The sequence below is a fragment of the Mus caroli genome, chromosome 15 (assembly GCF_900094665.2).
Source record: "Mus caroli chromosome 15, CAROLI_EIJ_v1.1, whole genome shotgun sequence".
Taxonomy (NCBI): Eukaryota; Metazoa; Chordata; class Mammalia; order Rodentia; family Muridae; genus Mus; species Mus caroli.
In genome coordinates this window covers 80,419,233-80,446,838 of record NC_034584.1, presented here as the reverse complement: position 1 = coordinate 80,446,838, position 27,606 = coordinate 80,419,233, and the positions used below count along the sequence as shown (strand labels likewise).

General features: G+C 48.6%; 1 protein-coding gene across 4 annotated transcripts in view; it reads right to left on the bottom strand.

Moving 5' to 3' along the window:
* Nucleotides 1–27,606, bottom strand: part of Tbc1d22a (TBC1 domain family member 22A) — a 274,792-nt gene that overhangs the window by 26,564 nt on the left and 220,622 nt on the right. For all 4 annotated transcript variants that reach the window (XM_021183327.2, XM_029469434.1, XM_029469436.1 and 1 more), the window contains exon 12: nucleotides 22,583–22,678. In XM_021183327.2, coding sequence (XP_021038986.1) covers nucleotides 22,583–22,678 — 96 coding nt within the window. The remainder of the gene's footprint in view (nucleotides 1–22,582; nucleotides 22,679–27,606) is intronic.

Here is a 27,606-nt window from a genome sequence, read left to right as displayed (position 1 = left end):
CTGCCCCTCCCCAGCAGAGCCCAGGAGGCTGTCTCCCAGCCTGAGCCCCTTCTCTGGATGCTAAATAAACAAAACGATATTGCCCACACTGTACCAGCAGCTCTCCACCAAGAAGCCCAGGGGTTTGCTAATCAAGGAAGTGATTGCTGCAGGGCTTGGCGTCATGCACACCAGTCCAGCCAGTTTCTGCCTGCTGCTTTTCACTTGGGACACCTCTAAGAGTGTTAGGTCCTCTCCTCAGCATTTGCAGGTCAGTGCCTACCAAGGTTGGCTGAATCCTCCAAATGTTGGCAGCGATGAGCTCTGCACATGAGACCTGCTTCAGCAGGTGGCCCACAAGGACAGCAGGGAGCCTTGGGTCTGAGGAAACTGCAGGCTGCAGGCCCACCAGCCTCCAGCAGTGCTTCTATATGACTGTGTCATTTTTATTTCCAAGGAAGACTTGTCTCAGTGTCCACAAAAGGAAGCAAAATGGGACATGTGACAGCAGAGAGGGGACATCTTAATAATGCCCACGCTGTAATTACATTTCTTCGAGGTCCAAGCAGGCAAGCTTCCTTTAGTTCATCTGCCTTCGATATCAAACACCATTAATGAGATAATAAGGCCTCTCAATTAATGATTTGAGTGGTGAGTCTAATTTTTTCCTTAATGGCAGGATTAATTCATAGGCAAATGAGCGAGAGATGCTGGCAAAGTTTTGAACATTCAGCTGCCCTCCAGCTCACCTGTGGGCACATTTCTTCTGATGCAGACTTGGGTAGCCCTTCTGCTTAGGGAAAAGGGTCCTGGGGTCCAGGTGCCAACTTTACCCCACACGAGAGTTCTCTTATAAAGGGAAGTGGGGAGGAAAGTGTACCTATCTGAGGAAACCGCCCAGGTAAGGCCATGTAGACCTGCAGAGATACATGGGACCGGAATAACTGCAGCTGGCCAAGGCTGCTGCTGTATGAGACAGGATTCACTGACAGCCGACACATGCCCAGGCAGAGGCTATGCTCCACGTGGCATAGCTGAAGCTCTGCTGCCCTCCTGCCAGCCCCAGCCCCGAGCTTCAAATGGAGATGCACGGACCACAGTGAGGCAATGCACATAGGGGCCTGACATGCTTTAGGAGAGCTGTCCCCTACATTACTCCATATGGTCACAGTCCCTTTCCAAGGAAGGCTGTCCCTCAGCTATTCTACATAGGAATAGTCACCCCTAAGGAGGACTGATTCCCATCTACATAACTGCCCCAGTCTACATAACTGTAGGAGGAGCAGAAAGACCCTGCTGCCAAGGCGGTGGCTGCTTCCACATAAACTTTGGTAAGCAGTGAGTGTGGCTGTGCAGCCGCAGAGCCGGCTTCCTCCACATGAGGGCTAAACTAAATCCTGTCTGAGAGCCCAGAGATTGGTGATGCAGACAATGACAGCCGATTGGGAACTGCCACTTAGAGGAGACACTTGCTTGGGACCAACGGGACTAGGGTGGAGGGTATAAAGGGTGCTCCCTGAGAATTAATTAAAAGAGCTTTCTGCCGCATTCTCACCTGCTCCTGGAGTCTGAGCAGTTGATTCGCCCCTTCTCACCCACTGCCCCCAAGGGGACGCAGGGCAGGACTGAGGACTCAAAGCAACACATAACCACAGTCCCTTCCCAAGGAGGGCTGTCCTATGACACCCTACACAACCACAGTCACTTCCTAAGGTTTTCAGTTCTATTGTGGAGCTGAAATTTTACCCAGACCCTAAATATGTCAGTCATTGATGAACAACACACAGGATAATGGCCCCATGAGATTATACCATCCAGTGATGCCATAACCATCTCAGCTTGTGCAACCACATGGTGTGAGGATCACACATGGATGGAATCACCTGTTCATGGTAATAAATACGCATTATTACTAAGCAATTCATTCTGGTGCCTGGCATTTCAGAAGTACCTGAAATAGAAGTTAAAACCAGGATCCACAGTCCAACCTGTCACTCAAGTGGCAGAGTCCTTGGCATCACAGCAAGCACAGGTTCTGGGACCTCTGCATGGCCAGGTAACAGCTGGTATGGCTTTTGTCCCTTGGGGGCCATTCTTATTCAAACCACCAGATTCCACTCCATGGTCCCTACAGACTTGTAGCCACATCATTATGCAAAAATGTATTCAGTCTAACTTCAAAAGTCCCCATAGACTTTCAGTCTCAAGACTGATTCAAAGTCTAAAGTCTCTGCCAAGACTCAAAGCATTCTCTCAACTGTAACCCCTGTAAAATCATAATCAGAATGTGGATTGCATACTTCCAACATATACTGGCATAGAATATATATTGCCATTCCAAAAGAGAGGACATGAAGCACAAAGAGGAAATAATGAACCAAAGCAAGACTGAAAACTAGCAAGACAAGCATTCTACATCTCCATGCCTGATGCTAAAGTGCTCTTCAGATCACCAACTCTTTTAGTTCTGTTGACTGCAACACATTCTCTCTCGGGCTGGTACCACATTCTGTTAGCAATTCTCCTTGGCAGGTAACCCACAGCTTAGGCTCTTCTAACACAACCCAGGCTTCACTTTCATAGCTTCAGAGTGTGGGCATCCATGCAGGGGCACCCCTGACATACACCTGGCCTCAAAGGCTTCCTTTAGCTGTGCAGGAAGATTCTACAACCCTTTTCTTGTATCTTTGACTTTAATGAAGCCAAGACAAGGCAGAAGCTGCCAAGTTCTGCTGCTTGCTGGGGATGGTACTTAGCCCCCTACCAGCTTTCAATTGTTGATGGTTCCCTTCCCTGCTTAAGTTTTCCTTTAATCTCTTTCACAAGTCCAAAGCTTAGCTGGGCTGGGTCTTGCCCTGAGGCCACCACTGCTTTTATTTCTTTTGGCACCAGGATTTTCTTTGAGTTTGTTTTTGATTGTTTGTCTTTTTATTTTTTATTCTTTCCTTCTTGAGCACAGGACCTGGCTCCAGCATCACCTTCCCTGGCACTATTTTTTTTTCCTCACTCTGCACTTTTGTATTTCTCCCTGCCCCACTTGCACCTTTACATTGTAGATCTGTATAACAGTGGCTACTAATAACCACATGACAAAGTCAATACTAGGTTGTCTTGAAGTCTCCTCTGCCAACGCCATTAATCCAAAAATACTTCAGGTATATATTTTTTTAGGACAAGGACAAAAACCACTCACTTTTTTTTTTTGCTAAAATAGCAAAAGAATAGTCTGTAGCCACTTAATATTCTTCCCTCTAAAACTTCTTTACTGAACTGCCACGGTTCTGCCCTCAGCGCTGTCTTCCATTTCATACTAGGATGGCCCATTAAGTCCCACTTAGAGTATCCAACCACTTTTCTAGTCCAAACTCCCAAAGTTTTCTATATTCATCCAACAAACAGCATAATCTGGCTTGCCAAAGCAAAAACCCCATTCCTGGGTACCAGCTATAGTCTAGTCATTTGTCTGTTGCTCTGAAGAGACACCATAACTAAGGCAACTCTTATAAAAGGAAACATTTAATGGGGGTTTGCTAACAGTTTCAGAGGTTGGAGGGGAGCATGGCAGCACTCAGACAGGTATAGCTGAGTAGCTTTACATCCTGATTCACAGACACAGAGAGAGAACCTGGGTTGGGCATGAGATTCTTGCAAAAAAAGAAAAAAAAGCCCCACCTCCTACTCCTATAAAAGAGTTGTACTCCCTGGTGACTAGGAATGCAAATATATGAGCCTATGGAGTCCATTCTCATTCAAAGCACCACATCCCTGTACCAGAATCCTATCCTACAGAACTAAAACACAGCCAAAACTCCATGGTGAAGATGTTTTCTCTTTAAGAACAAGGTAATGTGCCTAGTCCTGCATGGCCATGCAGAAGGGATGACAAGACACAGTTCCTGCACCTGGAGCAGAGCTAGTAGGGCATAAGGCCTCAACCAGTATTGACAGTTGCTAGGGTTGTTAAGTGTAAGGCTTGTTTGTATCATTTACTTTATGTTGCTCCTTCGGGAGATGTTCTCTCTGCCAAGATTAATGACTTCATGATAATTCGAAGCATGAGCCTGGGAGGCAAGGGTATGTCTAATGTCCTTGGCAAAATTGTAAATACTGTTACCTTCAGGATAGTCCTTATGACTGTGGGAAAGAACTCTGAAAACATGAGTTCAAGAAATGTATAATTTCTCAACTATGCAAAATATATGGACACAATATGAATTATATGAGAGGCTTAATAGACCTCAAAGACAAGAGGCAGCTGCACTATGAGCCAGCTTGTCAGAAAGATACTAAGGAAGGAGATAAAAGAAAATTGAGGAGTGGTGTTCAAAGGGCAAGATCCCTCCTAGCTAAGTTTATTATTTGTGCTTACAAAGGCAGTCAGATTCCTGAGTTCATGGTCAGCCTAGGACAGAGCAAATTTAGGTCCAGGCATGGTGGGAATGGCAATTTCAAGATAAGATCCCACCTAGCTAGCTTATTGTGTATGCTTATAAAGGCAGGCAGATCTCTGAAATCATCTGCCATGTTTTAAAAAACAATATACTTGTTATCTTCTTCTAAGAATCAAAGGGCTAAGGTCATAAAATGCTAATTCATGGGATAGTCAAAAGGGAACTCTGGTAGAGAGAGCTACCCAGAGAGAATGGTTTAGAGAGTGAACACAATTCTTTCAGATTTTTTTCTAGCAGCTTTTCTGGATTTTTAGAATTTTTTCTAGCAAGAGAGCTGTCTTGAGTAGAATGCTATCTCCAGCAGAAAGCTAACTCAAACAGACCACAAAGCCAAGAGCTATCTACAGAAAGCTGTCCAGGGAGCCATCTTGAACAGACTACAGAGCTGTCATTTTGCACCCCATCATTTGACTTCAAGTCATTTCTTTCACTGCTTCCAAACACTCCTCCCTCACAACCCCCTCTTCAAGCTGAAGATGGTCCTTAGCAGTAATGTTTTTCTAATTTAGCAGTGAGTAGTTTAAAATTGGCTATGATGCTAAGATTCTGTGCACACCTAGAGTTGAAGTGACCGGTTCTAACCTACATTTTATGTTTAAGCACCATCCACTTTATGAATGTACACTAGAACACACAGGGTATTGCTTTTTTTTTTTTATAAATATCACCTAAGCATGCTAAAGCTATTTCTGGTATTTTCTATTTTCAGGTCTCAATGTCCTAAAGCTGAACCAGATACCTTGTCATACACTTACATGCAGGTTGGGTTGAAATCCCTACCTGGTCTGACATCTACCATGAAGACATCAAGGGTCCTGGCTCAAAGTGAAATGCACTGAGAAGCTGGATCTGCTGGTGATGTGCTATGTTGAAGCTAAGCATCTCTACATTCTGGGCACTTCCCACCCTTTTAAATACAATGTAATGATGGAGATATGCACATCCCACGTGCTGTCCATGGGGAAAGTGGGGATGCTTCATGTCTAAGCTGTTTACATTCCACCCTGGCCCCTAAAAGGTTCACATACATTTCAAACTAAATGGTGCATTGAGTCCATAGCCAAGAATCCTCAATGGTTCAAACTGAACTCAAGAACCCAGGTAAAATTTTCTCTGAGACTCACGGTGAATTCTGAGCTAAGCTATTTCAACACGGCAATCTGTAACTCCAACACACAATGGCCCAGAGGAAACACTCTCATTCCAAAAGCAAGGGACAGGGCAGAGAAGGAAGAAAAAGAAGAAGACTGAAACCTAGCAGTGTAAACAAACCCTGTAGCTTCAAGTGCACATCCAGGGTCACAGTGGCATGGTAGAAGCTCCAATGAGCATGGAAGCTTCACACAAGCTCTGGCAGCCATAGAACACATGGCTTTTCTCCTTGGATGGCTCTCTTCACTGTCTGAAGCTTTCCATGACAGACACTCCATACCCCTGGCATCTCCAGTTTCCTTGGGTCTTCACTGCATCTAACAGCTTCAGTATCACAGCTTCATGTGCTGCCCTTTGGTGTGGGGGATGCTTCTGCTACATCTTACCTGTACTCCCAGTATTTCACCTAAAACCTGGATGAAGGCCTCCACCTGCATTCACCATACCTAAAAAGTCATTAGCACATAGGGCAGTGATTCCAAGCGACTGACAGGGCTCCTAAGACCACAGCTGCAATAGCCTGTACATCTGGGCTTCCCAGAATGATGAAATAAATCTTCATAGGTGGCCCTTGTGCACAGCGTGCCTGGGTGGGACGACTTTCTCAAAGGAAAGTCTTTTTAATGTATTAATACTTTTATACTCTTTAGTGCCATAGGAAGGGTCCTGCCACTCCTGAGGTGCCCTGGAGGTAGCTTTTCTCCTGTCCTGGTGCAAAGTCCTTGGTTTCTTTCTGATGTTACTAATCCCTTTAGGCAGCAGCTTTCTCAGGCTTGACTTGGCATGCGCTTCTCTTCCAGAAAAGTCACAAGGTTTTACTCACCCTTCTCTGTTTTAACCATCTTCAATGCAAACCTAGAAGCAGACAGCAATGCCAACTCCAAAGCCTGGAAGCTTTGTCGTCTTGAATTTTTTTCCAAGTTCAGCTTCATGTAATGTCTCCAGGCATGGATAAAATGTAGACAAGTTCCCCTCCACAGTATAACACAAATGGATTCTGGTTCCCTTCCCAACAGAGTCCTCCCTCCCATTGGACACCTATGAGCAGTCTTTACTCTCCATGTTCCTAGCCACATTATGGGTTCTGAACTCCCTTGAGAACAACCCACTAAGCTCTGCTTTGAACAGTGGTTTTCAACCTTCCTACTGCTGTACCTTTAAACCTCATGTTAGGGGGACTCCCAACCATAGAATTGTTTTCATTGCTACACCATAACTGTAATTTTTCTAGTTCTGAATTGTAATGTAAATATCTGTGTTTTCCCATAATCTTGGAGACCCCTGTGAAAGGGTTGAGAACTGCTGGCTTAGAACCTCCCTCTCCAGACTTTCCCAACCAGTTACATGGTCAGGTAATCACAGCAATGACCACTTGTAACAACTGCCCATGGCAGCCAGCTTTTTATTCCCAGGACACCTGAGAAAAATCGCTTAAGATACAAAGTGTATTTGACTGGGTGAGCTGACTCCATGGCTCTCAGGACTGAGGCAAGGCAGAAAAGTCACCGTGGAAGAGCACGGTGAGCAGAACTGTCTAAATCAAGGGGGCCAGGAAGTCATTGAGAGAAAAGAGCCAGGGACTAAAACACTCTTCAAAGCCATGTTCCCAACGACCCACATCCTCCAACTAGGCTCTACCTCCTGGTCTCCACCACCTCCTAGCAATTCCACCCTGTTACAAACCCATCAATGGATAAGCCCATTGATTAGGTCAGAGCCCTAGAACCTAATAATCACTTCTCACTGACTAGCTCCACCAGCTGGGATCAAGCCTTTAAAACAGAACTTGGGGGATTCTTTATATGCAAACTACTCTAACAGCTGAGGGAAAGCAGAAGACACAGGGGAGGGGCAGGCAGCTCATGACCTGCATGATCAGGCAGCATGCTGCAGGGCCCCTGTCCTGGAAAGGCTATGCAGAACAGAGTGGGCTTCAGGTGGACAGGTTAGACCCACAAGGCTGTCATGATGCCCAGAAGACAGCTTTCCCACTGTACTGGTAAAAAAGCACTTTTTTTTTTTTTATGAATTAAATCCCTTACGCTTTTATTGAGGTTATATGTTTTATTGAGGTTACACGTTCAGGTGTCTGTTGCCCATTATCCCAGCCATGGTCAGGCACATGCATGAAGTTGTAGCTGCTCATCCCCCAAAGAAGGTAAACTCCAACGCAGAGAGAGATGCTCAATAAGTAGGTGTGCCTGAACACAACCACGGGACTCACACTGATTTTCTACAGCCTCTAGACTGTGAGTGGGGGTGGGGGAAGGTAAACTCCAACGCAGACAGAGATGCTCAATAAGATATGTAGGTGTGCCTGAGCACAACCACAGGACTCAGACTGATTTTCTACAGCCTCTAGACTGTGAGTGGGGGTGGGGCAGCAGCAGAAACTAGGCCTAGAAACTGGGCCTCTTTCCACCAGCCTCTACCCTCTTGCAACCATTGAGAAACTGAGGACAGTGGTGTGTTAGGAAGGCAACTCAGGACAAAGATGAAGTCTGGATGGCCCCAAAGGAAGGGTCCAAGTACTACGAAGAAGGCAAATGACTCAGCCATCCCTGCCATGGGTAGCCCACACTCTACAAGTACACTCCGAGTGCCTCCCATGGCTCTAGAGAACACACAGTCCCAGCCTCTCATGACATTTGGCAGCAGGACCATGAAACAGAGGTTCCCCCTTCCCACACACAAGCATACATCTTTCTTTATGCACACAAGAGTGAGCTGGCCTAATGTGAAAGTCAGGTGTCCCTCAAAGACATAATAACTAAATGGCTAAAGCACAGGGTTCATTGTGCTAACAGAAATCATTTTTCCTTATGACTATTTCAGCATGAATTTCCCATTTGTAAAGAGAAAGGCTTGGTTTTCCACATTAAGAAGGAAAAGAACAGCCAGTCTTCATACCGTGTTTCCTAAGAAATACCGAGGGCATGTATGCATGCTTGTGAATATATGTCTTCGTGAGTGTGTGAGTGTGTGTGTATGTGTGTGTGTGTTTTCAAGTTTGTGAAGAAGCTGCAGGATGAGCCCCTCCTTCTCAGATGAGAAATTCAGACGCAGCAGACACCCCCTCCGTGCTGCCTCTCTTTCTGTGGACCCCTCAATGTTTGCAAGAGGGTAGAGGCTGGTGGAAAGAGAAGTTGCCTGTCCCCTCCCAGTCCCCGAGTTTCTGCTCCTGCCCCTGACCCCCATGCCCATTGCTTGCGGCAGTAGGCTGGAAAGAGGCATGCCCCTGCATCAGCACTGCCACTCTCCTGGGCAGCAAGCCCCAGGGTATGGCTTCCTGGCACTGCTCCAGAGCTGTGCTTGGCACTGCTCTTTGATGGCATATACTCCTGAAGCTAGTATGCCACTAAGTTCACTCCAGCTAGGGCTGTGAAGCCTGGTACAGACCTCCATAGGACATCAGGCTGTCCTTGCAAGTCACAGCACAACAGCCAGGAGGCTGATCTTGGGCTGGGCTTGTGCTTTCCTCATTCTGCTGAGCCACAGGAACGCAGCACTCATTACTTCTCTCGGACGTAAGGACTGTACAGCACCGGGGGCCTCTTCCACAATCTGCTCCTTTCATCTTCCCTAGTGCCTCATCTTCAGCCTTTAATCACTTCTCCTGATAAGAAAGTTGCTATTCAACTTTGTAGCCCACAGGATACTTCGCTCAGAAATGGCTCAGATCTTCAATGCCTGCCGCTATTACCATAATGAGCAGTAGGGCTTAATAAGGAGGGCGCATCTTCTGAGGTCTGAAAGAAAATGACTGCCCATATTTGAATGTGCAGGCCAGGAAACAAACACTCTACCATGGCACGGGGCACAGGGGTGGCAGGGAACACAGACAAGGATGGATGAGACACAAGACACTCAGCCTGCTCATTCTCCATGAAAACCATGTCCCATAACATGAATTTGGGATGGTAGGCTCTGCACAACAGCTGTCCTCAAAGAAGCAGGCCTTGCTTAGAGCTGAGACGACTACCTGAGGCTGAGTCCCCTGGGGGGGCTAGATAACTCAGGCACACATTTCTGTCCCCCATACCTAAGTCTCCCACTCTCCCTGAACACAAACACTTCCAGCCCTCTCCTACATCTATGGCTTGGCCTGGCCCTTCCTTCTAGCAGGCCTTTTGGCTGCTCTGACTTTCTCTGTCCCTACACTCCTGCAGCTGCCCGGTTGGGAATCCTGCAGTTGCAGGCTCTGTTCTGCTCTATATCTGAACTTACCTGTCTTCCCAATTGCCGGTGGCCTAGAACTACCAGCCCATGTCTACACACTGATTCCTCTCAGACAGCTCTCACCTGAACCCAAACGCATCTCCCTCTGCCATCCCACAGGGCCAAGCAGCCTGTGCCCTCAGCCTGTGGCCACTGCTCCCCTGCTTCTGGGCCCAGCTATTCTGGACATCCCTCTGCCTCTTCAATACAGTTCCTACCCAGCTGCCTTACCAGCCACCACCACCAGCCACCAGCCACAATGCAGGCCTGCAGGACCTCTGCTCAGAGCTCCCACCTCTACCTTGCTCTACTGCAGGCTGTGCTCACGGCCTCGCCTGGACATGCTGTCTCCTCAGCACTCTGGCCCTCTCTTTCTGGGAGACACAGCAGCACCTGACTCCCACCTTTGTTGCTCTGTCACCTGCGTTGCACCTCCCAGACGCTGAGGATGCCCTCAGTGGGCAAGAGTAGACAGAGAACTAGAGAAGGCTCCGTGAAAGCCTGGGGGTAAAGGTCTGCTGTATGCATAGCCCACATACTTAGATGTGTGCCTGTGTGCTACTCAACTCAGGGAAGAAGTGCTGTCTCTTACTTTCCAAAAAGCCCCTCCTCCTAACTATCAACATCATAACTGGCCCATCTCACTATTAGTCCATTGGCCCTATTGCAGGCCAGGACCCACCTGCCAGTAGGGTCTCCCCATGTATGTGGTATAAGAATCTGTCCTCTCTCTGCAAGGATGTCTGAGGCCAGGAAGTATCCACAACTGATCTGATACAAGGCCAGAAAGAATAGGCAGTGTCCCTCATGCATTTCACTATATCTCATCAGGAAATGGCAGACCAGGGCATGGGCCCCACAGTTCTGTTTAAGAAGTTAAAAGTAGTTAAAAATACACCAGGCAATTGCAGGAGCCCCACAGCAACACATTCCCATTACAGCACGCAAGCACCCCACAACACATTCCATTACAGCACGCAAGCACCCCACAACACACCCACACTACAGCATACGAACTCCCCACAACACACCTACACTACAGCACACAAGCCCCCCACAACTACCCACACTACAGCACACAAGCCCCACACAACACACCCACACTACAGCACACAAGCCCCCCACAACTACCCACACTACAGCACACAAGCCCCACACAGTAACACACCCACACTACAGCACACGAGCTCCCCACAACACACTCACACTACAGCACACAAGCCCCACACAGTAACACACCCACACCACAGCACACAAACCCCACACAACACACCCACACTATAGCACACAAGCCCCATACAACACACTATGGCACACAAGCCCTACACAACACACCCACACAACACACCCACACTACAGCACACAAACCCCACACAACACACCCCACTACAGCATGAGAGCCTCACACAACATACCCACTGCACTACAGAGCACCAGCCCCACACAACAGCAAACACAAACTAGAGCACAGTGCTGCCCACACAGCATCAATCACCACACCACACCACAGTGCACTAGCCAGGCACAGCAACACCCTCACACTACAGCGCAGGGCCCTCCCTACTCAGCACCACAGGCAGCTCTACCTACCCCTACACCTCACTTTGCAGCAACCTGCCAGAAGCAAAGAAGAAATAACAATTCATTTCAAAGATCTCTTTTCTATTGACCAATTTTGTCTTCAAAAATGTCTGGAAACGATGAGGAAGATGATCTTTAGTTTGGCATTTTGTGACATTTGCTGCTTTAAGGGTACACTGTGTGTGAGAGAGAGAGACATCAACCCGTAAAAGCCATTAGCTTACAGTGGCTATTCATACATTCAGTTAGGCACTGGACAGGAAAGTGCATGCTGCCTCAAGTCCGCTAGATGGCCCAGGAGGCAGGACAGGGCTTTGAATAATTAGCTGGGCCAGACCCAAGGTCAGCAGTAGTCCATGCAGAGAGATGCTATAAGGCCCTGCCAGCAAAGCCATGCAGATGCAGGTATGTCAGGACCAGTGCCATCCACCTTGCCATCTCCAAGTGGTCTTTCCATGTTTGCTCCTAGCCCTAGATGGGAAGCTGTGGTTCAAGGGCTTGAGAGAAAAGGGCAGGCAGGCACAAGGCACAGCGGTTCAAGTACAAGTGCACAGACTCCTCAAGAGAGGAAGGAAAAACACACGGTAGTGAACACTTAGAACAGAAAGTAAGAAAACAAGGTAGAAGCACCCATCTCAATGGTCTGACGTCATAATGAGTTGACATCAGAAGCAAGCACCTGAGTATGGCCAGCAGCACTGTGGGAACGGCAATCAGAAGCAGGGGCACAAGAGTGCCCAGACAAGATAAGCCTCCCCAGGGCAGTAAAACCCAGGCTGCAGTCAGCCCCAGCACACACTGGTCTCTAATACACCTCAGTGCCCTCAAGACAGGTACTCCAGCAGTAAGAGACCTTTCTAGCTACCTCAGTTCCACCAGGATCTCTTGTCTCTGGCCTAGCTCTGACCCTGGTAACCCTTGAGTGTCTGGCATCCTGGCTGACCTGGCCTCACAAACACAAAAGCCCTAGCCTCTGCCACTCAAAGGAGAACCTGCTACAGGGTGCATGCTGTCCCTTTTCCCACCAGTGGACGGACACACAGGCTTGCTGTGTGCTGGGAAGTGGAACTTGAAAACTGTGCCATCTCCCCCCACTGTCTGCTGTCTGGGAGCGAGCCCCGCCTCTGGATCCCAGTGGCATCACCTACAGCTGGATCATCAGCTGTCAGGTTCACTGGCTCTGAGCTGTTTCTCCTTTTTATGTGTGAACAATAAACTGCGTTAAAACATACCGACTGCCTGCATCTCTGACGCCTAAGTTGAGTTCGAGACAGACACCTAGAAGTTGTCTGGATTTATGCCTACAGGACAGGTGTCAGGGAATGCTCCCTCCTCAGCCCATTCCCAGCAGACAAGTATCCACAAGGACCTATGAATGGCTCTTCTAATAAGTAGGTCAGAATATGGAGTAAGTGGTCTCCCAACACCTTCAAGCAGAATTTCAAAGCTGTCACCAGGCTGAAGACAACTTTGATTACTGAGACACCATACATGCTAACAGGCCAAGGCCTTAGCCATGGAGCCTACTACTCTGAGGCTGCTTGGGAGGCAACAAAGGGGAGCTCAGGGTCTGTGTCCCAGGAGGCTGTGCATTCCTCAGGGATAGAGAGTGTCTTAGCCCAGCAGGCAGGGCCCATCTGCATGCTGCAGCTGTTGGGTTTCTGCCAGAATCCTCTTCTTTGGTAAAGTCAGGTTGTCAGGGATAGGGGGTGGGGTGGAGGGTGGGGGGTGGAACAGGGTGTAGTCTTTCTGGTGGCTTCTCACCAGAGCTCCCTCTGTTTGAAGTCTGGGCACTTAAGGAAGCTCTGATTCAGGAAAGGAGCTGGGTAGATCTTTGGGTGGATCCCAGAGAAGAGCTAGGCTCTGGGACTCGTCCCTGATGGAAGGTGATGGGCTGAGGTTTGATTCATTTGGATAAAGATTCCAAACCCATTTCTCAGATGTGATTTCTTAAAACTCTCTTCTCTGCAGATGGGACACCAATGACACCAGGAAGAAGCCTGTCCCAGGGAGTAGTGACACAGGGACTATCCAGGGACAGTCATCCCTGGATGAGCAACAGTTCTACAGGTTTCCTCAGTGGCTACCAGAGAGAAAAAGTGTCAGCCACCCCAGTACTTCATACAGCTTGGGATCTGTGGGAGAACTGTGGCATCCACTTGCCTTGCTGTGTGGTCTCATGACCCCACCTCACTCTCAGAGCCTAGCATCCCTCAGTACCAACCTTAAGCCATGAACCCACAGAGCAGGGGCTGCTCTGAAAGTAGGCACTGCCCTAGTTGGAGAATCACAACTGTGCATAATGTCCAGAAGCAGATGAACTGAAGGGAAAGGGCCAAACAAGAGAATAAAATTATCTAGATACTACTAGCCCAATCTGAGCAATGATCATACTATACTGGGTCTCCTTTTGTTCAGACTTCTCTGAGCTTCAAACACGAGCCAATCTGGGATTATCTTTTCATTGCTGCTCCTGTGTGTAGGAATGTAATTCTGGACCAGGTTTCTCCACAGAAATGTGCCCAGCATCTCCAAAGCCATCGAGGTTATTTAAGACCAGTTTGGGTAGTTACAAAGTATTTCAAACAGCAATTCACATGGCTTGGAGACAGACTGTAAGTAACCTATTCTCCATGGACCACAGGCTGGTGCTGGATCAGAGGTCCACTGAGGACTTGAGGTCTCCAGAAAGGCTCTATACGTCGGCCTCCAGGAGGGGCAGTGCAGTCTGCTCTGCTCTACACCTGCTGATCTTGAAGTACACTCTACAAAGTGCTGCCTGCGGACAGCATCGCCTGTGTTCATTTTCAGTTCTATATTAATGACTAGATTTTTTTCTAAATTGTTGCATAATTTTTCAGTGACATGTCTGACCACTCTGGGTGTCTTCATTCATTTTCCATGGGGACATTTCCTTTTTATTCATTCTCTGTGTGGATTCCCTGTATATTAAGGACACAGGATATGTTTTAGTTCCAGCTGAGACCCATCCCCCACCAAAACAAGCTATTTCTGATTTTTACCTGCCCTTTAATTTGTGACACTTCAAACAAACATTTACGTTGTCAGTACATGCTCAGAATAATCTAGGGCAATACTTTCCCCCGAGGCTCTTGTCAGTTAAAAACCAACATTTTAGTATCAAGTGACATGAAAGTGATGCAAACGCTACCCCAAATGTGTGCTGAGTGGGCTGCAGCAGATGCTTCTAGAAGCAGCTCTGACTTATTCCATTCATCTAAGCCACAGACAAGCAAGGAGGCCACTCCAGCCTGTGTGTCCTAGAGCTGATTCAGGGTTCTGGACTCTTACATCAGGGGAAGGGTCTGACTCTCCTTTGCTAAGTCGGCTTCCCCTGGTCCTGTGCCAGCTATTTATATAGGGGATGGGCCCACAGCACAAAGAAGTGTGTGCCATCCCTTGGAGTGGAATGGAGGCTGCCAGTTTCAGACATCTCAGCACTCTAAGACAATGTAGCTATGTCTACTTAAAAACGGAGCTGTTCTTCCTTCTCTTACATTTGGGGAATGCTACTGTACATTGTAGGCGACCAGATGATTCTGCCTTTAGTTCACTGTCAGGATGTTGTATAGAGGGGGGTGGGAAAGTGGTTACCCCTTGCATGGCATCTGGGAACATAGCTTCTGACCTATTTTATAGGTGCTAAAGGCAAAGACCAGCTTACCTGAACTTCTCACACGCATGTGGCAAAACATGAGTTTCTTACCTGATTTTAGAGGGTAGACGATGCCCCATGACCAGCCCACAATAAAAGCCTAAGTTCCTGGATCCCTAATGGGCGTGGCCCCTCATTTACTGTTGGGGGAGCATGTTCCATTGTATCTCTTGTCAGGAATATGTGGGGAGCCTGCCCTGCGTGCCTTTCCTTCCTATTACTGATCTGGCCAGGTCTCAGTGACATTCCCACTCAGCATGAATATGATCAGGGCTTGGTCATTAGCTCTTCTCATTGGAGCCCAGATGTGTATGACTGGGGGACTCCAATACAAACAGACTTGCAAACAGCAAACTAGCTCAACACACCTAGGTAAACATAGATTATAAAATACTAGATCAGTACATTGATAAACTCAAGAGTATCTGTCTTTAGACTGTGAGTGGAATTAGACTGTTATCTGACCTGCACACGGGCTTTCTTTCATACTCGTTACTTCTATTCGGTCATGCTTGTGTTCCTACCTGGTGTCTGGTGAGTAAATCTGTGAACCTTGCCTGACCTGTGAACCTCATGTAACCCACATGTTACTCCACACTTCAGTTTCGATGCCTCCAGCATTCATACAGTGGCACTCAGTCCTCAAAGTGCTAGTACTAAGAGAAGTTAGTATTTCCAGGAATTTAGTCCCCCTCACAAGCAGAGCAACACCCTTACCAAGGCATTGAGCCTTAGTCCCTTCCATTCTGAGCCTTGACCATGTGAAGACACAGCACCAAGGCACCAGCTTAGAAGCAGACCCCAAACTTGCCAGTGAGCTCTTAGGCATCCCTGCCTCCAGAACCATGAAAAATGTGTGCCTGTTATCTATAAATTATCTCATCTCAGAGATCTATGGAGGCCAGGGATGGATACAGGCATGGAGGGAGACTGATGGGCAGACAGAGGCACAGTGCACAGCAGTCCAGTGTCCAAGATGGACACAGACTGATGTTCCTGAGCTCTGTGAACTGGAACATGAAGTTCTCTCTGTGGGAACTGTGGAGACAAGCTCCCAGAAGGACACATGCCTGCAACAACAGGCATGCTCCAGCCTTATCTTACTCATCCACAAAGTATGGGTCTACCAGGCTGCAGGGCTTGAAAAAAAATCACCAAGGCAATCTTAGGACTTCGTGTTCTCCCCAAATATCTAAACTCCTCTTTCTTCACACACCTGCTTAGTGGCCTGCCTGTCACTGGCAGCTCTAAATCCTCTAAAATACACCTAGCAACTTACTTATCAGCTCCAATTTCTTTCTTTTTAATTGTGTGTGTGTGTTTTCATATGTGTGAAGGTACATGTGTGTCAAAGGTGCAGGTGGAGGCCAAAGGACAACGTGCCTTCCATCTTGCAGAGACAGGGACTCTATGTAGGCCAGACTAGCCATCTCTCAAGGGATTCTCCTGCCCTGTCCCCTATCTCACAGCCAGGGATGGGGTGCAGGAGGACAGGCGTGCTCTACAGTGCCCAGCTCTCCATAGGCTCAGGCAAGTGCTTTACCCACTAAGTCATGTCCCTCGCCCTCGACTCTGGCTTCTAACCCACATGTTTTTACTTACTGATTTCTTTACCGTTATAAACAGACCTCATTTCTCCTCTTTTTGAGCTAAAGGTGAACTTTGTTTATTTTGGAAAGTTTTAAATAGAATCATGAGTTTGACATCTACTTACAAGCCTGGTGCTGGCCATGTCTCATGTCTAAAACCCTTTCTGTAACCCCACGATCATTTTCACCCTGACCCATGTTAATTCTGAAGCTTCACCCTGACCCATGTTAATTCCGAAGCTTGGTCATCTGTTTGCCAGCTTGTTGGTGTCTGTTTTATTTTTTAAAGTTAATTTTATTTATTTATTCTTTTCTCCTCTCTCCTCCCTCTATCCCTCCCCCAATCTCCCCTCTCTCCTAGATCCATCCCCGCCTGTTTCCCTTCAGAAAAAGAGCAGGCCTCCCAGGGATATCAACCAAACATGGTATAGCAAATTATAGTATATAACATGTATGTTAGGGTTCATAGCTTGTGTTCCAGTGGGACTCCTAACAGTGGGAACAGGGGCTGTCTCTAACTCTTTTGTCTACTTTTGGAACCCTTTCCTCCTACTGGGTCACCTCATCCTGCCCTGAATGACGGTATATGCCTAGTCTTACTATAATTTGCTATACCATGTTTGGTCAGATCCACACAAGCTCCCTGACTGTCACCCTTTAGTCTCTGTGCGCCCCTATGGGCTCTGGTTAGTTAATGTTGCAAGCCATGTTCTCCTGGTGTCCTTGACCCCTCTGGATCCTACAATCCTTCCTCCCTCTCTCCTGCAGGATTCCCCGAGCTCTGCCTGATGTTTGTCAGTGCGTCTCCGCATCTGCTCCTATCAGTTGCTGGGTGAAGCCTCTCTGATGACAGTTATGCGAGGCTCCAGTCTAAGAGTACACCAGAATATCATTAGGAATCATTTCGGTGACTTTTTTTTTTTTTTTTTTTTTTTTTGGTCGTGTTTGGTTCTATCCTAGGTCTCTGGGCTATCCAAAATCTGGTTCCTGGCCGTTCAGGCTGTGTCAGGAGTGGGCTCCCTCTCATGGTGTGGGTCTCAAGTTGGAATAGTCACTGGGTGTGTGTTCTGAAGATCTGTGTTGGGGAAGGCAGCCTACAGACTTTTCTTTCAGCCTCACTCCTGTTGCCTCCCACACACCTTTGCTGTGGGGTATATGAGGTCCTCTTTCCAATGTACCTGTCTGGTCATCCCTCCCCTGTGGAATCTTGATATTCCTTGCCGTGGGTATAAGGTCGCTTCAGGGAAAAAAAAAAAGGAAGCTGTCCTTGCCTGTCTTCCCCTTTTCCTTTTGCAGGATTGTAGTCACCAGGCTTATCTACAATGGCAACACACTTCTGATTTCTCTCCGGTTACTCCTCATTGCCTGATCTTATTTCTCTTCCCTGTCCCCTCTGCAGGTGCCCATAACAGAGAGTCTCATCTTGCCCCCCACCCCTCAAGCCACTTCCAGCCTGAGCTGCCCTTGAGGGTGGGACAGGACCTGAGCCACGCAGCGCTCGGCAATGATTACTGAGCAAATGCAGCAAACGTGGATGAAGGCTGAGAGGACAAGGACCACACAGCCTGGAGCTCACACTCAGAACTACCCTTTCCTGTCCTCTCTAGATTCTCACTTAGTAGCCACAGATGCTTCAGGTCTCCACTCATCCCAAAGGAGAGCAAGAGGGGGTACCAGGTCATTCCCCACAGGTGGGATAGGGCCTGCACATCCTTCTAATGGCACTAGGAACAGGGCCTGTGCAAACCCTGCCGGCATGGACTTGATCCGGAGTGTGGCTTCCAGAACAGGCACTGCCTCTCATCCGGTCCTTGCTGCTTCACAGACCTCCAGGCAGCGCTCACCACATGCCATGCGTACAGATGATGAGGCTGGAGGCTGTGCTCATCTACAAGAATGGTCATAGACAACCAAAGCTGCAGGCTCCTCAGCCGCTGGGGTCCACAGAAAGACCCACACTCATCCAGAAGACATCATTTGAAACAGTGCTGTAGGTGGCTGCCACCTCCTGTTCCTACAGAGCTTCTATCTTTAACACTTAGAATAAACGCCCCAGTCCATCCACAGGTGGAATCTCACCAACGCATTGGCTTACTACTCCTCTGGGCCAGCTGTTTCTGGAGATCGGCAGGACCCAGCCAACCCTGTCCGGGGTAAGCACAAGTGTGCCAGGTGACCAGCTCTGGAGGCAGGGAGGATTAGACTGGAGTCAAAACCTCAGTGAACCCTGGCCAGGAGGCTCAGAAATCATGAATAAGACAGACACAGTGCACATTTTACACCACTGCACTTGGACCATGCAGTCCAAAAGCCAGGAAAGCCAAGCTGTGGGTCAGACTATGAACACAGTGCCTCCTGGGGAGGTACCAGCAGTCTTGTGTGGGGTCCTGCATGTCTCAGCTATGCAGTCACTCAAGAGTGTCATACTCTTGTCAAGTATGTGTCACACTGCAGCCAGCACTGTGGGGTCATATGTCCTGGAGGAAACAGCAGGTGCTGAGGGAAGGCAAAAGCTTCCTTCCCCTTACTCCCAAAACTACTTACAAAAAAACAAACTAACAAGCAAACCCCTAGAAAACAAGGAAGGTGAAGAGTGGCAAGTGCCCCCACCCCTGGAGATACAAGACAGTCTACACCCTGGATTTCCTTCACCTCAAAGGGCCCCTTAAAAATATGGCTGAAGGACAAACACGAGCATAGGACCTCACTGGCTGGCAGGGATAATGCAGCTTGTGGAGAGACCCCAGTGGCACACACTGTGCAGAGCCTATGGGCGCCATGGGTAATGTTCTGAGTGCATGGCAAGGTCGGTGCTGTAAGAGGACACTGCCATGCAGTACACAGATCCTTACACACCGAGCCAGGAACAGTCCCTGGGGAAGGGGGGCGGGGGGGGGGGCGGGAGTCTGCCCAGGATCCAAAGATCCAGTGCACAACCAGAATCCCTGCCTGTCCCATGCCCCAGCTGACCTGCCACATCTACAGAACCATGCAGAACCAGCCCATAGACAGCACCCCAGCTGCCACTTGCCAGTGCCTGCCTTGCCCTGGGTGTGCCTCCTCCTCAAGCACAACCCGGCACCTATGGACATGGTAGGCGCAGCACAGGACTGCCTACACGGCCGATCCCGGCCAACAGAGGAGGGGCTGTGGCAGCCGTTCGCCAGAACACACCACTGCCAGAGGCTCAGCCTACTCCACTTCCATGAGGCAGAGTCCTTTCCTAAAATGTCAGTGGCAAGCACAATCACTGGCACTCACCAGGACCCCAGGGTTCTTCATTTAATTTAATTCAATTCTCCACAACACGCACTGAGTTCATGGCACACACTCTCTCTAGCCTCCAGGCCACTAAAGCACTACCTCATTGCAGCACAGCATAAATCTACCCTGTGGCTCCCTGTCCTCCCCATTCACACCCAAGTTTCGAGGCTGCAAGGATAGCATCCAGGCAGCACCACACCCTGTACTGTCCTGCCCGGTCCTCCTCACCCCAAGCTGTGTGAGGAGAAGGACGGTGGGTGATGACATGCAGGAGGCCAGAAACACACTGGAGTCAGCCTCCCAGTGTGAACCCATAATCACAACAGCACACTGCAGCCCAACAGCAAGGACTTAAAACAAGTATGTGCTGAAATCAATGCAGCCTCAGCAAGAGCAGGGGAGCCATCAGTGCAGCCTGTCAGGATGCCATGGGTCCTGTCTATCACACACATGGCCACAGTGTCCCCAGCTACTCCAGTGTCTAGTAACTGCACATACCTTTTGACCACCTCCCAGGGGTTTAGTCCCTGCTGTGACACATCACTGCATATCCTCACAAGATAAATGCTGTACTTAAGAGGCCAAGATCGGTGTTCCTGGTCTAGTCTGAGCCAGTGTGTGGGGAGAGGTACAGACAGCCCCTTGCTAAAGGTGGCTGTTGAGCACATGTGGCCTAGGGTCTTTGCGGGGAGCTGCAGAGCTATTGTTGTAGGAATGGGGGATTCCTCCCCTAAGCACATGGCTGTGCCCAACATGAGTTCTCTGTTACCCATATCCAACCCTAGGCTGGCCTAGCCTGGAAGGCAGCAAAGTCTGCCTGGAGCCTCTTTAGACACTGTGCCCAGTTAGGGAGGCCAGATTCAAGATGGCAGTTACCTGAGAGCCTACCTCAGCTGAGACCTCTGACCCTCAGGAAGTGGGGCAGCAATGTGAGTCTGGCACAAATTCTCGTGGAGGCTCCTGAGAGCCAGTCAGGCCAGGAGTGTCCAGTGACCTAACATACTGGCCAGTGCACTGAGTAGCCACTGTATATCAGGAGAGCAGGGCCCTTCTCTCTTCTGTAAGCAGGCAGTTAGGGTAACAGGTCAGGCGGGTACCTGTAGAGTCAGCCCTGCTTCCCAGTGTGTCCTGGTGACAAACAAGCATACTGTGGGAGAGGGAGCTGAGCATTTAGGACATTTTACTCTAAATCACTTGGTGACAGGGAAAGTCATGTTCCCTGTGGCCTCCATGTTCTCAGGATGCAGCAAGAAGGGCCAGGTAGGCCAGATGGCTTCAGCTCCAGTAGCGTCACATATACCTAATGGGGCAGGTAGCCAGTACATCTCAACCACTTATAAACCATATTCATGAGGCTAGAGGAGGGGACCCCTGGCCAGCCTACGGCCACAGTCCACAGGACAACTGAGTTGTGTAATGACAGGGGCAGCAACCGAGGAAAAGGATAACCTCATACCCGATGTACTTAAAACACTATGGACTGGTGGGCAGACTGGTTCTCTGTCTGCCAAGCCAAGGGTAGTATTGGCAGTTCCTTCCCCTGGCCAATGCCCTCACCTGTCCATGGGCCTTCCTTCTACTGTGCCCTTATCTGGGCTGCTACCCTCGCTAGGAGTGAGTCTTCAGATATCAAAGGAGACAATTGGGGAAGCTGTTCAGGTGAGGTTCCCTACACGGATCATTTTAATTCACAGCAAGTGGACACAAAACCAACTGTGACCCCTGAGGTCTCCAGCAGGCCTCGGTGAGACTGGGCAGAACTTTACTGACTCCTCCGATAGTCATCAGATGGGAAGCAGGGAGCTCAGAGCCATCTGAGAAGCACAGAGCTGAGGAACAAGATCACTGAGCCACCACAAGTTACCACACTGGGAACCCCAAGGACCACAGGCCACCTAACCTATTGAGAGCTGGAGGCAAGGGAATGACCACAGATAGTCAGTGCAGAGTCCAGTCCCTACAATGCTGGTATCTGCTTTGCTGCACCCTAGACTGCCCCACCCTACCCGGCAAGGGCCTTGGCCACTAGGCCTCTTGAGCATAATCAAGGACTCTTTCACACCTCAGTGATAGCAGAAAGCACCTGGGAAGGGTCAACAGTCCTCACAATACCTGGGCCACCTCTTGGGGGGACTCAGGCAGTCTATGATCTGGGGACCTGGACCATGGGGTTTTCTTGGTGGAACACACAGCTGGCAGGATATTTGTGGGTTCCTTACAGCTCTACAGTTAGTTGGTAAGGGAACTTGCACAGAGAGGCTAGACGGTGCCTCCCAAGTCACACAGCTACCAAGTGGCTGCTAAGATGGGAGTTCAGGCTGTGTGGTTCTTTTCCAACTCAGGCCCCAGCACACATAGCACAGACCCTGTGATGAGGACCCTGGGAACTGGAGGTTATGACAGGCCCTCCAGGGTCACCTTGGTGAGGACACAGGGCTCAGGAAGCCTGTGGCTTGATATATAATAGCTCATGATGCCAGCCCAGTTCACACCATGGTGGCCTGGTGGCATCAGCTCTAAGTCCCAGCAGGAGCTTCCCAGCAGGAGGTCAGCGGTGAGCCACAAGCAGGGCTCTTCAGGCTCCTCCACAAATCAGGCGTGAACTAGAATTTAATAAACCTTTCTCCCAACAGAAACCCTAACTCGGGCTCTTGTGAACAGTGGTTACTTACTTGAAAATCTCTTTCTTCTAGAATTTCTCTCCTCCATCTCACGAGGAAAGCAGCACAAACATATAAGTGGAAATGAGAAAAGCCCTCGGGTTCAGACTGAAAGAGAAAAAAAAAACAAGGAGAATTGCTTAGTGTATGGAGCCATCAGCCAATGGGTAAAGCCATCTGGGTGGGCTCTCCGGTCAGGGCCACGGGGAAAGTTCACTTTCATCAGAGACTACACTGCAACATGCCCAACTCATTACAATAAACAGCATTTTAAATACCCGCAGTTTGGTAAACAGGGTCCCAGCCTAGGCTTTCAACAATGTCAAGGACAGTAACTTTGTTCAGTCACAGATGACAGCCTGCCATAGTGCCAGTAGATCTCTTGAGTGCCCATCCTATGCCAGGTGCCAAACCTGAGCTTTGGAGAGCAGCTTCTACTTCCCAGAGGAGAAAACAAGCCTCAAAACTGAGGAAGCAGCCCAAGTGGGACGCCAGACAAGCAGTGGAGAGGAGCTACCTGCTGTGTGAGCACCAATAAGGGATGCAGCTGGCAGGACAGGAAGTCTAGTGGCTTCTACTAGAATTATGTCTCTCTCCAGTGCAGTCGGATGCATGTTTTTACCACCTCATACTTCTGTCACCCCTGGAGACCTGTTGGGCCTGCCCATACCACCCCACTGGGCCTGCTCAGCCCCCTTCTAGAAGGCTCTCATTCCTTCACCCGCTGCAACTCCCACCTAAGTTCAAGACCATACCACCAACTACTCAGACTAGTGGTCCCCAAGCTTAGGGCTCAGTCTGTTACCTTCATGGCTCTCGCTATGTCCACGCATACCTGTGAAGCCACTGTGACTGGCATGTTAAGCAATGTAAGTATGCAATGTGTCAGAAAGTAACACGCTTTGGGGAAAAAATACAGCAAGCGATGGGGAAGGATAACAAGGAGTGTCTATGTACTTCCAGCAAGGCTGGCAGTGCAGGAAAGCTTGCGGGGCACAGATCTGCAGGGCCATGTCGCCAGGTGTTCCCATGAGCCAGGAAAGCTCTTAGCAGGCAAGTCAAAGGCCCCACTGGCTTTCCTACTGAGACTAGGGCACAGGGCAAGGGGGAAAGGAAGAGCTCAGGACAAGATTGAGGCAGAGACGGCACAAAATGACAGGTGTAAACTGGTTGGTGGTGGCGCACACCTTTAATCCCAGCACTCAGGAGTCAGGGACAGGCTGATCTCTGAGTTCAAGGCCAGCCTGCTCTACAGAATGAGTTTTAGGACAGCCATGACTACACAGAAACCCTGTCTCAGAAAAATAACACCAACCAACCAACCAAAGAAACAAGACAAAACCTGAAAGGTGTTAGTGATGTGCACCAAAAGGGGGCAAGAGCTTGTAGCTAGCATGCACATTCTAGGTCCATATTAAAGGGTGAGCCACAGAATACTGCTACACGTGAGACTTGGGGGTCTAAGGGGAAGATGGAGGAAGGACCATAACTCAGGGGGATGTGCAAGATGAGAGGCTTTACGACTGCAGCAGAACACATTAGACGGGACAGCTGTGACTCTAAGCCTTAGTGTGGGATGGGAAAGGAGTAAAGAAGTCACCTTGGGTAGGCACACTGACAGTAGTCAGGGAGCTGCAGGGAGCCCAGAGGCCCCATGCAGGAGGAGTGGGAATGTGATCATTGGAGGCCACTGGGCAGGGCCGGCTGACCACCCTCAGCCATAGGGGTGGCACTGTTTCTTCATCTCCCTGCACTCCCTGTCCAGGGCTGTGTTGGCAACTTGAACAGCCAAGCCACTCTGCCTCTACTCCCTAGCTGCAAGGGATTAGCTGCCATCATTTCATTGCAGAGAATGGTGTCTGCTAAGGCCGGCGGACATCACAGCGGGCTAGGAAAGTCTGTTGTGCTCCAGGCTGAAGAGAGTTCTCATCACAGTCACAGATGATGTCTATATCCACCAAGATGGCAAACGATGCTCATTCACCTAGTGATGGAGACGATGCCCAGAGTTCCCTCAGCTGAAACAACCTCGTATTCCCAGCATAGGCTGCATCCAGTCACAATGCACCCCAGCTTTTAATGATATCTAGATCCTGACGACACTCCCTCTGCAAGATGAGACTCTAGATGTCTTTTCTCTAACTTTGTAGGCTCTAAGCATTCAGCTGTTTGCCTCTTTCCCGCTTCCTTTCTCAGAAGGGCACACACAGGTCTGGGATGTTTCCTTCTGATTCCTGAGAGACAGCCCCCATGTGGTGGTCAGGATCTGGTGACTTTTCAGTCATCACCCCTGAATTAATTTGTATATGGTTATAAAACAATCCAGATTTCCTCACAGTTTTGTATAGTCTTACTTTTATTCCAGCAATGTCTCATCAAAGTTTTTGAACTCGCTCATTATATATTTTTCCTCCAGATTTCTGTGCATCTAACAGTAATATTCTATTTGGCAATGCCTGTTCCCCACACACCACTTTTCTGGACAGGATCTCTCCTCATCACCCTCCTGCTGTTTGGACCTATGAGAATCCCTCATTCCACTTTAGTTGCCCACTCCTCCACCTTAGCAATTAACTAGCTTTAAGCTCAACTGTTTTCTAAAAACAAGACAAAAACAAACAAAAAACTTAAGATTTCAATGATGGGTGTTCTGGCTAGTTTTGTGTCAACCTGACACAAGTTAGAGTCATCTGAAAGGAAGGAGCCTCAGTCGAGGAAATGCCTCATGAGATCCAGCTGTAAGGCATTTTCACAATTAGTGATCAATGGGAGAGGGCCCCCTAGTGCTAGCCCTAGTCTGGTAGTTCTGGGTTCTATAAGAAAGCAGGCAGGGGAAGCCAGCCAGTAAACAGCAGGGCTCCACAGCCTCTGTGTCTTCTCCTGCCTCCAGAATCCTGCCCTGTCTGCCCTGTTTGAGTTCCTGTGCTGACTTCCTTAAATAATGAACAGCAAGTGATAGGGAAATGTAAGTCAAGTAAACCCTTTTCTCCCCAACTTGCCTAGTGGTTATGGTGTTTCCTCACAGCGGTAAAACCCCTGACTCAGACAATGGGTATTTGTCAACCTCTCTGTCACCTTGATTATTCCCTTCCTCTAAATGTGCTCTCTCGTAGTCTGTTGTGGCATTATCAAATACAGACAGAAGCAGAGTACCTTCTTTTTCCAGTTCCTTCTCTAACTTAAGGAAGCTGGCTGCAAGCTCATTAGGGTCTGGCTTTTTTCATTTCTGATACAAGCAAGCAATACAAGCCTGTCAGTCACCCTCAGAAGCCACACTTCAGCAGCACTCCAGTCTTAATGAAGCGTTATCATCCCAATGTCTGAGAACATGCCACTGGCTTTTCGATGTCTTTTTTGGGTCATACCTGATTTATCAGTACACTTTGCAATCTGGAAATGCATGGTTCGTTTTTATCCCTTTAGCTTAAGTTACTGACTGCCAGTTAATCAACTTCTTATAGGATGGGAGTTAAGGACTCCAGTTCTTTGAAGGTAATTTGGGTTTAGGTTGGAACAGAACACAGTTTCCACAAATGATTCCTGAGGCAGCATCCTCGGAGGCCAGAGAGTGAACGGTGAGGCCACATTCCTGCCTCTGACATAGTGACATGACTAGGCCACCAATGAGTGACCCATGTGGACCACCCCACACTCTGTAAGTAGTGGTAACAGACCCCTGGTTCACCAACCTGGACCTGGACAGGGTCTTTCCTTTGTTTTTTTTGCTGGTTTCTGGGGTAAGTAGATGTTTCTTTAGATACCCATAGAAAAGTCACCCCATAAAATGCTTGCTGTTCTTAAATGCATGACTGGAATGTCTGGAGACAGCAATTCATATATGTCTACTGAAGAAATTAACTCACAGCATTAAATAATCTTCAATCTTCCAGGAAATATATAAGGATGTATTAAAAAATCCCTATGACAACAGTAGATTTATTTTCTCATCAGGGTTCTGCCAAATTTGTTTTCTGTACTGGAAGTATGTTATTGGGTGCCTACAAATTCAAAGTGTCTTCAGTATTACTGTCACTGAGCATCACCTCCTTATCTCAAGCAATCCACTGCGCAGATCTCTGGCTTAGAGCATTGGTGGGCTAGCGAGACACCATGATCATCCACCAGCTTTGCTCAGTCTATTTTAAAAGGAATTACATCTGCTATGTGTGCGCCCAATCACAGTCAGGATAGTGTACACCCCTATCACCCAGCTGTGTCCTTGTGGCCATTTAGAAGTCCTCCCACACTGCCAGGTAACTACTGAGCTGTTCTTCAACACACACCAGTTTACAACTCATGCTTGCAGAAAGACGCCACTCTACTGTATGAACCGATTTTCCAATATCCTTCGCTCAGAGCTACTATTTTGAAATTTGTCTCTCACGTTCCATGCAGCTAGAGTTCATTCTCTGCAAATCCCACAGGCCCTTCCCCTGAACAGCACAGCATAGTGGTTTTCCATTCCCTGTAAATGCTAAGGTTCCCCTGAATGGGCATGCCACCATTTATTCCCCACAAATACTTAGGTGTTTCCCTGTATCTATTCCCTGCAAACACTGAGGTATGTCTTCCTGGATGGGTATATCATATCCATTCATCTGTAGAAAGACACGGAGCTGCTTCCAGCTCGCAGCTATGATGCAGAGCTGTGTGCACATTTGCGCCTTAGTCCCCCATGGAAACATGTTACCAAACTACTTTCCAAGGTGGCTCTACCCTCTTATGTTCCCAGGGCAGTGAAGGAAGTCCATGTTCTGACCAATCCTAGCCAGCACTGTGCAGAGCCAAACAACTCTGTTGTAACTGAGCATCTGACAGCCTGCAGTAGTGCTTCACTGTGGCTTCCAGGCACCTAGCCACACATCCCAAATGACCACTGACCAAGCATCCCTCAGGTCACCCCACATCTTTTGGTATTTGGAACTTTTTCTGGCTGTTTGCTATTCTCGAGTTTTATAAACTGTCTTCTTATATTCATCATGGTAAGTCTCTTGCAAGCCTCTGTTGGAAAAATGTGATGAGACTAGACCTTGTCC